The 12,673-nt window shown below is 39.5% G+C and overlaps 1 protein-coding gene across 2 annotated transcripts in view; it reads right to left on the bottom strand.

Annotated features, from left to right (window-relative positions):
* Positions 1 to 5,182: 5,182 nt before the first annotated feature.
* The window catches only part of adamts18 (ADAM metallopeptidase with thrombospondin type 1 motif, 18), a 49,283-nt gene continuing 41,792 nt past the window's right edge, over positions 5,183 to 12,673 (bottom strand). For both annotated transcript variants that reach the window (XM_017425900.2, XM_017425901.2), the window contains 4 exons: positions 10,996 to 11,066; positions 10,651 to 10,816; positions 8,725 to 8,923; positions 5,183 to 7,774 (listed from right to left, as the gene is read on the bottom strand). In XM_017425900.2, the coding sequence (XP_017281389.1) occupies positions 7,659 to 7,774; positions 8,725 to 8,923; positions 10,651 to 10,816; positions 10,996 to 11,066 (552 nt within the window). In that variant the 3' untranslated portion in view covers positions 5,183 to 7,658. The remainder of the gene's footprint in view (positions 7,775 to 8,724; positions 8,924 to 10,650; positions 10,817 to 10,995; positions 11,067 to 12,673) is intronic.

Raw genomic sequence — 12,673 nt, 5'->3', positions numbered from 1 at the left:
GTGGAGAGTACAGTCATTATGTATAAAGGATGTCAGAAACTAAAATGTGTCTGAAAATATCTGTTCTAATGCAACTATAGCTGCGTCCTTGTTTGAAGCACTAGCATGGCTTTGATTTATTGAGGTTTGTAACCTTGGCCAATTACCAAAAATCTCCTTGACTGTTTTTTTTTTTCCTCAGTGAAGGAGAATGTTTCACCTTCCTTACATTTTTGTTAATCAACTTGCACAAAAAAGTAATAGTTAATTGGTAAAAGCTTTGACCTTGTTGTTTTCTGTCTGATGACTATTCCGCCTGAGTATCTGTAATGCCGCTTTGCCCTGAAAGTACTAAAGTGTATTTTATTTACTTTAGGAATTCGTCAGTGGTCCAACAGTCAAACCTAGCTGGTATTTACCTATTCATCATTTTATCCGCAAGGGGCAAAAATGAAGGATGGCCTCAGAGACTCAGCTGGCACTCCAGACTAAAAGGTCTGAAAAATTGATAGGTTAGGAATTTACATATCTATTGTGCAACTGCGTTCCCCGTGGCCGGCTTGAGTGCACAGATCATCAATAAAATATGAACACAGGAGCAACAAATGTTGACATGACACCTGTCCAAATCAAGTTGTGCACATAGTGGTTTGTTTAACTTGGCAACAAAAAGGAGCTGATGCTTAAGTTGTGATGCTTTGACGTGAGACGAAATCAAGGGGAGCTGATCTGCATGCAACAAACACCTAGGTGCGAGAGAGAAAGTGATTTATTTAGCTTTTGTTCTTTGTTTATGGTAGTTTTTTTGTCATTTGCATTTAAAATAGGAGGTGGATGAAGACAAAGTACAAAACAAAGTGGAATTAATGAGTGAGCACTGCCCTCTAGTGATCAGATATAAAACTGTTCACTGTTCTCTCTCACATTCGCCTCACAAGGAGCTCTTTCAAAGGGGACAATATTGTTTCCGAGGCAGCTTGTGTGCATGGGTGGATAACTGCGCCCGTATATAGTAAACACGGCTCTGTATTTCTGAGATGATGGAATGCAAAGCAATGCATCTCTGGGGAGGGTTTGGGAGGGTGGAAGGTGGGGTTCAGGCGTCAGCTGCTGGGAAGGAAATGGATGAGGCTTAAGTTGATTAATTCACACACAAACACAATGGGAGCGTATATAACCAGGAGAAGGACACAAATAGGAGCTCGGTTTCGTTTTCGGCCTCTCTGATGCTGTTTCCTCAAGGGCACAAAGGTTAACAGGCAGGTGGGCACGGCAGCAGCTGGTGCCTGCGGGGCCCATAGGATCCTGATCAATTCTTACATTTCAGGGGAAAATGATGAGAATCCACCACTCAAAGGAAGATAGATGAGAGAGAGATGCTGTAAACACACAGATCAATAATATTCATAGCTTGGAAGAGAAAATGTGCTAAGTAAAAGCTTTTTACCCGATAGATCTGAAGAGAGATGCTCAAAAAAGCACCTTGATGTTCCAGAGAAGGAGCATGAGATGGACTATGGTTTCATTAGAAAAGAAAAAATAAACAAACAGAAAAAAGCTGAAGTTTATGATATAGTCATAGAAGATAGAGGAAAAAGGGAGCAGGTGGACTACGTTTTGCAGGAGTGGTGTTCCTGCAGCTTCTGCTGCATTACAATAATTAAGAATATTTACAGAATGTTCTAATAATCAGCTATCCTTCATCGGACTGGGTTATCAAAGAGTGAGGTTTGCCTCTATAAGCGCCAAAAGACTGCTAAGAGAAGTTACTAGTTCCTTTAAATTTGAATTTAAAGACTTACATTAACACCAGAACAGTGGTGTTTGACCACCGGAGGATACCCACAAAAATGATTTGGGTTCTCCAAAAACCAAACACTATATGTTTCTTTGGGTTTTTTATTATTATTTTACAAAAGAAAGGAAGGAAAATAAGAAATGAAAGGTGTGAAAACAGGTGAGTTAAAAAAGTCTGGGACTCAGAGGACAGTGCGAGAAATGATGTGAGGAGGATGCTGCAAACAGCAACAAAAGAAGGTGAAGACGGACTGCAGGCGAGGCTAATGAGAGCAGGCAGGCTGGGAGCATGTAATGGGCAAGGCTTTCAGGGAAAGGTTCACCAGAGCTAAGGAGGTTTAGTAAGGTGTGAACAGGTGATCCAAGAGTCTTTGCCTGACTCCTAAATCATCCAGTGTGACAGAGACACAAAGAGCGGCCTTTTCTTGACGCAGAGCTGAAACTCGTCTTCTGATCCCTTAATCACGGAGATCTGTGAGGGGCGCATCTCTTAATGTTGGAGGAGACGCCTGGCAGCAACTAACGAGCCCCACACTGCGACTCTCGCTCTGCCGCACACCCCTAAAAGTCCCGCCAATACCCCGGGATCCTCAGTGCACACCATAAAGCGGTGTGAGATGAAACAAAAAGAATAGGCGTGTGTGTGTGTGTGTGTGTCAGCTATCTTTATGTGTGTGGGCACGTGCCCAGTGAACTCTGTCTGATACACAAGTACTTATGGCAGAGGTGACGTTAAAATATGACAGCTCTCACTTGTGAAGACTGCCCTCAGAGTAAGCCCTGCAAGAAATGGAGAGATCACTCTCACTTTCTCTCAATTCAAGCACACACACACACACACACATGCACATACATGCAGAGACACTGAGATGGTACTCTGTTAAGATGTGATTAGGCTGACTGTCAGTTGTGAAGGGTCCTATCAAGGTTCACTGCACGCCAAGAGCACACAAACGACATTCTTAGCCAGGCTGCTTGACAGACCGCTAGTGGAGGAATGTCAAAGCTGGAAATAACAACCGGCCCTGACTTACAGCTGGACCGACAACGAATGGGGCCTTGCCAACTGGAAAAAAGAGGAGGGATAGACCTGAAGAGCATGTTGAAATCAGGAAAGAAATACCTGCATCGATCAGCCTGGCTAGGGAATGCATTAAGAAAGACAGGCCTATTTTGGAGTTGACAGACCAAGCTATCTACTTTACCTTGGTGTGCTGTGACCCAGTTTCCCAAAGGTGGTTAGCGTATGTACTTCTTTGACTTTAGATGTGTAAAAACAAGTAGTTAAAGCAGATCTGAAAACATGTATGATGAGTTAGCCCTCAACTGATAACAGACATTTGCAGAATACCAATGTTAGAATAACGTTGTAGAATTGGGAACAAATAGGAACCGATTGATGGACCCTTTTTAGTTACGAGTCCAAATGGTCTCTCACAAAAGCCTGAAACTCCTTCTATCATTGTCTTGCTGGTTTCTTTTTAATCCTAAATAAGGTGTAAAATAAAACTCATCGAGTGGAGTTTGGAGAGACTAATCCAAGCATGAGGAAGCTAAAAAATTAGCTTCCAGGCTTGGTAGCTACTTATTGACAGTCAAACTGTGATTTCCTAAATTGGAATTTCCAGTTTACAATTTGGAAAAATCAAGCAGAAGGCCCCCAAATATATAAATCTGACTTGGAAAGTAGAAGGTTCCTGACAAACCCCCAACCTCAAATTCCAATATGGCTGACTTTGTATAAAAAATTCTTATAGCTGCAGTAATAGTTTTGTTTTTGTTTTTGTTTTTACCTCTGTTGCATTGGATCTCAGTAAATTGGTCACACACAAAGTACTGTCCAAAAACTAATAAACAGTATTGCTACAGGGTTTGAATGCTTACAATGCAGAGAAATACATTGGCCTGGTCACTGATCACAATTGGCAAATCCGACAGTTTGTCTGAACATTATTCCCAGATCTGAGTTTCAGTTTCTGAGGTAAATAGAAAACAACAGAAAAACAGCTAACCTTTATTCACTTTTAGCTGAATATATTTTAATGGCAGCATTTCACAAACATTTCTGGTGATTTAAAAAATAAAAGGCCTGATGCTCAGTAATTGTAGGTAATACACATTTTATCAGTATCACTAATGCAACATTATTAAAAAGTCCTTGTTTTTGTCAAAGCTCTTAAAGAATGACATAATTTGTGTTGTGACTATTGCTCTCTTTTTTGCCTGTAACCAGTCACCACTGTATTCAATCAATGCCAAAATCTTTAACCTGTTTCAGTGCAGTATAATCCAAATATTTTGACAATTGACATTGTATAAAATCACCAATATTTATTAAACTTGGTACACCTCTCATTCTTAACCAGTAATATCTTTCCATTAAATATCCATTAATCAGCATCAGTTGAAATAATTTATATCTATATTTGCTCTTCTGCAGACACATTTCCCTGCACATGGGTTACAATTTAAATGCAAGTGAGGATACCAAATAAGCATATTCCATTCCTGTGTCTTTATTTGAATCCTAGTCTTTTATATCTCTGCTGCAGTATTATAGCTGGTTGGTGTGACTCCACATGCCAAGATAAACAAAATATTTCATTATAAGCCAATAACGATGAGGGGAATTGAGCTGCATCTGGAACAGGATGCGAGAAAAATAGAAATTCTCATATCAGATCGGCCGTAAAAAAATTGCTACCCCACTGAAAGGTAGCAAAATTGGACTTGACATACAGTACATATGTGTTAACACTCCATATCTGGATTTAAGACAGCTTGTAAAATCAATACACCAAATACTGGCATGCTTTTGGGAAAGGGTGTAAAACATGCATGCAGACGCACATCAGAAAAGCTTCTAAGTGGTGCACCTTTAAAATCAGCTCGATGCTCAGTAAACACTCCAAATGTACGGATGTTGGTGGAACTGTCATATTTGTGCACGGGCCCCAGCTTGTGGTGTCTGGGTCACAGCATGCCAATAAACAGCGTGCAGCCGAGACAACGTGAGGATTCCAGGCTCCATGATTCATGCAGACGGTTTGATTAAAGAGCAATCGCAGCTCCTGCCGAGCAAGAAAGGGTGGCATAATCACTGATAGGAAAAACACTGTTTGGTAAGCATAAGTCTCAGCATGCTTCTTGTTATAAAAGTTTCAGTGAGAAGGGGCTAAAAGTTATCAAATTTCTTAAGTTACCAGGAGGGCAGTAATGCAGCTAAGATCCCCAAAGCAAGGATGGAGTCCAAAGCTGACCAATCCCCTAAACTCTGAACATTAGATCTGCACATACCCTAGATATTTTTACATCTTCTTTAAAGATGCGCTTTTTCTTCTTTTAATTCAGGTTGAGTGGGATTTCTGCATTGCACTTTTATTTATTCTTACAGTCAGTTTTATAATTTTTTCTTTTTTTTTTTTTTTGCACATTATTAATATTATTTTGCATACTGCTGTAGTTATGTATTTACTATTTTAACTGTTTGACACTTTGGTCAACATATGTTGTTTTTAAACATACCACGTGAATAAAGATTGAGTTGAGCTGAGTTGGGCCGAGCAGATTTTTCAATTAAACGTTTGTCTTTAAAGGTTGTGTAATATTTATGTTTCTTTCTGTATACGTATAACCTCCAGTCAATTTGGCATATTTTTTACCATAAAACTAAAACTCACTACACAGACTCAAATGAATGTCCTGTTTATCACCAAATTTGGGTTTTTAGGGCTAACCCTAACCCCACATATGCTTGGGGAGATCATGCAAACGCTACACAGAAAAGTTGCAGCTGCATTTAGAAATTTTTGTAAAATTACTTTTAAAACCAGAATGAAACCTGAGCAAAAATTTCTTTCTTTATTTTATTTTTGAATGAAGCAAAGGACCACCAGTAAAAAATGTTTATTGAAGAGGTTTACCTTATGTCCCCCAATCAGTTGGGTCGTCTGTTAGAAGCTGGGAAACCTTGGATCTTCATTCCTATGACTTATCACATGTATCATACTTCTAATTCTTCCAAATTCCTTGGGTTCTGATAGTGATCCTGTAAGGCCCAAACCTCATTGGTTCAAGGTGATTTGGACTTTTGATGATGAGAATGTAAAGCGCTGTCTAGTGGTTGTACTCATTGGTTCCAGCTGAAATCTGGTGACTCATTAGGCTTTAATTTGAGCTGCACACTAATCAGCCCATTCGCCCATTCAGTCATTAAAAGATCAGAACATTGTCGTACAATAAGTGAAACTTGTGTAATTGTTGGATAATAGTGAACAAGTTTGAACTCATTTGTAATGATCATTCACACAAGGAGACCAAATGGACTCAAACTGTGGCAGTAAGTATCCCCAAAAGCAGAACATGGCCTTTTATTTAGGCGTCATTTTACCACTTTAATTTGTCAGCAGTACCTATCTATTTAATGTGAATCATATTATATAACATTTTAACATTACCTGGTGTGTTTTACTTAATTTTGATTACATATTGCATTAATATTTTGTATCTGTAGAAAAACTGTCTTAAAATGTATTTTATACTGTTTAAAAAACAGAACCTCAGCCTTATTAAGTATCCCAAACTGAATTCTATGCATCTTCTTTCAGCAGCAATTTTTAATGTTGCGAGTGTGTCAAATTGAAATACAGCCACCCAAAAGCTTGGCAGACTCCAAGCCAGTGGTAGTGAGAGGGGTTTAAAACGTGATGTATGCTCTGCACAAAATTATCTGTGCTTTTGTTTTTGTAACCAGCTTGCAGAACGCACGTCTGCGTCCAAGCGTGGAGTGAAGCCTTCAAACCGTTTTTTTTTTTTACGTTTCGTGAACATCAAACTGACTGTGAGTGTGCCATCTCTTATCTCGAGCTCCACCTGCTCTACATTTTGACCAGACTTCTGTGGAGAACACAACCTACATTGTTTTCTCTTAACAAGCACTTGCTATCTATACTGCACCCACGCTCTCCCAGCAATCATCCTCTTCTCTCCCTCTTCACCCTCCTCTCCTCTCCCCAAGGCCTGCAGATAGCCTCGCTCATTATTCACCTCATTTTGCCTGCAATCGATAGAGAGAATGCAGGGAAGAAAAGAAAGACAGAAAGATGGTCAAGTTATTTACCATAGTGATACAGGACAGATAAAGACAACCATTACAGCACAGCTGAATAAAATGTTTTTGCCCACACAGATAGGCATGTTTACGCTGCATTCTCATGAATGGGATGCACAGGGAAAAAGTGTTCTATTGCAAGTCAGCAGTAACAAACAGGGAAAGCAGATATTGTGTGAAAGAGAAGTGCTGATTGCTGATTACTAACACCTCATCTAAAATCTCATCACATGGATCCAAAGGTGTCTGGCACAAACCTGCAGCACACAGAAAAACCATGTGACTGGTTCACTGCATGCCCGAACAAAATGTCAAATCAGATATCTCGACCCATAATAACTTAAAAAAGGCATGTCAAACCAGATGCCTTTAAATGTACAACATATAAAGAAGCTAAGCACTAAGTCTTTTTTTTTGTTCTTATGATGGCTTTCTAGGTTCAGAGGTTTCAAAAGGAAAAAACTCATCAAAATGACAATACATATATATTACATCAACAACGTCTTCAGATGGGGGTTTTTACTGTTTCTCAAGTTTAAATGCAATCAGGGACTTGGTGACACCGCCTTCGCAGAGGGACGTCAGCAGCCACACCGTTCTCTTCAACAGAGTCCACGCATTCTTTCTTTTACTTCTTCACAAAACGCAACGGTCAAGTACTCCAGGAGGAAAACACACATTCTCGGACGCAGTTCTGTGTGTGTGTGTTGAGCAACCTGTGGCTGTGTTTCCTTCAGAAGCCACACGCCGCAGACTCAGAGGTGTCACGGCTCTATGGTTTCCTGCTGGAGCAGGACTTACAGCACTGCTGCCCATAGAACTTATGGTTACAAACACCATGTTGGGGAACCAAGTGGCACCAGCTGAAGTGGTCAACGCAGGGTTCATCTACAGAGAAAACAAAAGCGTGGGATAGCTTAGACAAGCTGCGAGTTTTATGAAGATTATTGTTGAATCCGAGCATTCACTAACTGCTCAGCTTTGCTATCAGAATGGCTAACAAATTACACAAATTAAAATGAGTAAAAAGTGTCTAAAGGCTACAGTCACTTAGGTTATACATCTATCTATTTTTTATACCTGCTTAATCATGTTCAGAGTCACAGGGAGGCGATAGAAATAGCAGTCAATGAGTGAAAGGTGGGGTACATCCTGACATCGCTAGTCCATTGCAGAGTATTTGGTTATTTATTAATAACTAAAAGGGTGGTAATAGAGTGAGTGAAAACATTTGGCAGCCTGTCTGGTTTTTGTTGTGTTATTATTTTGCTGATGAAGAGATTAACCTAAGACTTTGGTGTTTTATGCTTATAAGCAGGCTAAATTGTTGTTTTTATCAGAGTCCAGTTTTTTTTGACAAATTTGTTTACTACCTTAGTTTAGTTTTAATACTTAGGCAGTATATGTTTCTGCACTAGCACGCAAAAACTCCAAGCATTGATCTAGTTGAAAACGCTGAAACATTTGCAAAGTTAGCACAATATAAGCATTGCAAATTAGCTTAGGATAAAAATACCATTGTGTGTATAGTAGTTGCTTTTGCTAAACACTGGTCCCTGTACAATACCAACTTAGTAGTTATTGGTTATAATTAAGATTTACTGTAACGGTTTCGGAGCTATTTCACTAAAAAAACTAAGTTTTATGGGGGGTTCTGGAGGAGAAATCAGTCATTTATAATAAAATCTGACAACTGCGCAAATCAATACAGAAAATGTAAAACTAATTTTAGCTGCTTTTCTTAGAGGACTTCATGAGCGTCAGCATAAACCTCGAACGAAAACAAGACGTGCAAACTGAAGTTAGATAAATTTGTCTTTTCCCCACGAGGACTTCACCTTTCGGTGTTGATCCAGCAGCTGTGATGCGGTTGCTGAGCCGCTGTGCCGGAGCTGGGGGAGCAGCGGAACAGAAGTGTGTGTTGCACGCCCTTGAAGTGACGGGCCTCTGGTGAGGCAGGCAGCCGGCTGCAGGGCGACCTTGCAGGAGACACTGGAAGGTTCGAGTCTGAACCCCTCCTCCACAGGACACGGAGCACTAAGCGTCAGGAGGAAAGTGGCAGAGAGACGAGAACAAATGAACGTGAAGCACGGGGAGGCAATTAACAAGGGAGCTACAGAGATACAAACAGGACAAAATGAAACTCTGAAGCACATAGAGTGAAAAAGATTTGTCATGAAAGGAACACTGTCAAGAGGGGTTGGGGTGAAGGGGGAAAAAAAAACTGCAGAGACAAAGAGCTTATAAATCCAAGTATCCCAAGCAGCATGTTTTCACCCTCCAGCAAGTTGTCAGGAGATATCGTCTCCGGTCGAAACATGCAGGATCAAGCAGAATGAGATGCTGTGCTATAAGAGGTTACTCCTAAGACTTTCTGCATAATAGATGATGCAACAGATAGGCCACACAACCTTACCTCAAAGAGGCTCTGAAAGAGTGTGAAACTTCTGGATTTAATCTGAGACCCATTCCCTGTAGTTGTTACTACGCTGCTGGCTAAGAACTAAGTTCTACCCCCCCAGGTTCCAGAGACAATAATACAGTGGATGAACATGGTCTTGTGTCTGATGTTCAGTAGGTTTGGCCAAGTTTACAAACATATGTTGAGATAATGAGACCAGCAAAGTGAAAAATAAATATATGTGAACTTGTCTTCAGCAGTTCTCACAAAGTAGGAGAACATACGTTGAATGATATTTGTTTAGCCTGAGTTAAACCTAAGCCCAGTAAGTGCCGACCAATCATGAAACCTGCAGAATAGGAAATAACTGGTTGTTTATGACAGCCATGCACATCAGTTAGATTCTAAAAAGACAATGTATGTTTTTAAGTTTGGGCGATTAGCTAAAATTTTGAAATCAAGTCACTGATAACATTGGTTTTAAAACAAAAACTTATTTAAATTTTGACAAGAAATATGACAGATTTATCACACCGAGAACAGACATGTGGTCAGGTTTTAACCTGATGAAATTACTGACACAGCACACAATGTTTTTGCAAGTTGTAACCTGCAGGATAATGTCTTGATTATGATTATTTTTCACCAAAACCGATGCTAATTTAAACAAATAATTCATGTCGATCTTTGCTGAGCAATAAAACGCCAGCAGTGTCTGACAGCCGCACGGGCTGCTGTCAGTCTGTCTGCAGCTTGAACCGACACCTGACAAAAAGTCGGAGGTGTTGCTCGCTGAAAATGGATGAGGTTGACTGCACACAATCAGACTGCATTACAATGGGCCCAGGATTTGAATTGTAAATTCATTTACAGGTGAAAACTCTTGAAAGGCAAAATAAATGGACTAAAAAAAAAAGAGAAAAATATTGTTCTTCCAAAAAGAAAAAAAAAAAAACTATCGCCAATGGACACCAATGGCTGATGACTGAAATATTTGTGCAATTGCCCAACCCTAGTTTGTTCACTCTGGTTTGCGTACAGGGAGTTGATACGAGTTCCCCTATAAGATTTTAATCTGTGTTAGTCTGAATGAGATTTACATTTATAGGCCATAGACCAGAAAAAAAGGGTTGATTTTACTTGTGCAAAAGAATAATCTCCTCATTCCAACAACTCTTTTCTGCATTTTTCGAACAAAATTGAAATTAATTGACTGCTTTAAAAGAATGGGTCATACATAGAACAGCTGTTATAATAGAACAGGAAAAAATTTCTATTCAGGTAGATTTTCAGCTGGAATACACTATGAGTTCCAACAATGACTGAAGTTCACAGTTTGGGGTGAAAGCATGGACAGATGTACCTGCTGCCAGGGAGAGGCGTACCAGCCTGAAACCACAGTGTTGGAGGTTGTTCTGCCAGGAACCACCTGTGGGAGCTCTGGGCACGGACCTCTGTTGCAGACTTGCTGAAGATCCAGCAAAAGTTTGGCCATATTCCTGCACCTCCGTATGGGGTACTCCACATACCTGTGTGAGAGTAGATACGGTGTCTGCTCAAAATTACTGCTCCTACAGGGATTCCCATTTGAAAACATAGAAAATATGATTCAGAGGACAGCACACAGATGACACAGTGGGGTCTGAAGTGTCTAAGCCGGCGTTTTAAAGTGTGATGGATGCCTTGGCGTGGAGCTGAAAGCACATACCCTCCCCGTGTGTCCCTCTCCCCACAGCGAAGCTCTCGTCTCTGGATGCCTGAGCCACAAGACCTGGAGCACTAAAACAGAGCGCAGGCAGGAGGGACAATTTTTAGAAAATGAACTCTGTGAGTGTGTGTAGGAGCTGCGGAGGCTTCCTGTGGCTGCAGACACCACAAGCTCACTTATCATCGCAGTAATCGAGCAAAAAATGCTATGCTTTACCAAGAATTTTTCAGTCTTTATATATGATAAGTGGTATGTGCCTGCACTTTTCAAGAGATTTATCTGAACAATTTCATCCCAGAGACATTGGTAGTATTCAGCTAAAACAGCTACTAAGTCCATGTTACCTATTTTGGGCAAAATGTCAGAGTTTCTTAGCTGTGTGCTTACATTGACGTAGGTCAGAGGTTAAGGGCATTCCAACAATTACATCCGTTTTCTAAATCAACTCAAGTATGACCACATGAACCAGATTATTGTCTTTTTATTTAATAATAAAATCAAGCAATCAAATGACGATTACTTGAAAACTACTGAACAGATTTTGATTAAATTTTCAAGAAACATTGAGGTTGTCGCAAAAAATAAAATAAAATACAAGTGGTTCAATTTTGGTGGTGATTTGGGTCCAGGTCTTCCAATTTTTTTTATTTTTTTTTATGGCCTTAGCAGAGGTTTGCTCTCTGAGTGCTTCTAGTTGACAGTGAACTGTGTGATGCAAAGCTTAGTAAATAGATCAGGGTCATAATTTTAAACAACTTTGTTTCATTCATACATTCAGTTTATTTCACACTTATTTTATTCATGCAAAATATACTGTATCTTTACTTTACATCAAGTCCATTTTCCATGTTCCCTGTTTAAGTCCAGTCTTATTGTCTGTGCTAGTTTGTCTTGTCTGTCTGTTAGCAAACTATCTTGTGACTAGATTTTAATGCTGGATAGATTTTATTAAAATTCCCTGAAAGAAATCATTAGATGTAGATTTTCAGCTGATTTAACCTTTGGATTTAGCCTGATTTAAGATGGATGTAACTCAGACATTAACTAAAACTTGGTGTGGTGGCTGAGACTTATCCCTAACTCATAATATGAGCACAAACAGATCGTGCAACATCTGTTTAAAACTTTGGCAAGCAAGACGGCAGGTGGTATGAATTCATTCGAGGAATCTACTTTCAAGAATTCATTAAAGTTTTTGAGAAACTTTAAACTAGTTTGTTCTTCAAAAGGGTAGAAAACCCACTAGCTATATAGCTGCATTTCAAAAACATTCACAAGGGCTTTTGGTTTTATTGTTGTTTAGTTTTCTCTCCCTTATGAATATGCTTGTAACTGTTTTTGTGTGATTACTGTGAATAATTTGTCGCATTTTACATCTTTATGATGTTTAGATGTGATTGGCCAAACTCTCAAAAGCACTTCTTTGTTAAGATGGATTCTAATTGTTGAAAACTGCTTGTCTGATGAAGGTCTAATCACTGAAGCATCACAGTAAATTTTCATCCTGGGAGTTCACATCTGTGTTGTTTTTGCTTCTTTAGAGTTGTTCATCCATCTCCTACACACTTGTTTTGTTTTGTTTTTTTAAATAAATGTGTAAAATTATGAATATGTTTTGTTCGTTCTTTCTTTGATTTTTTAAAAACTCTCTAAATAGAGAATCTTTTGAACACACACT

The sequence above is a fragment of the Kryptolebias marmoratus genome, linkage group LG15, assembly GCF_001649575.2.
Source record: "Kryptolebias marmoratus isolate JLee-2015 linkage group LG15, ASM164957v2, whole genome shotgun sequence".
Classification (NCBI taxonomy): domain Eukaryota; kingdom Metazoa; phylum Chordata; class Actinopteri; order Cyprinodontiformes; family Rivulidae; genus Kryptolebias; species Kryptolebias marmoratus.
The sequence above is the reverse complement of the archived record's forward strand: the minus strand, read 5'-3'. Positions and strand labels throughout refer to the sequence as shown.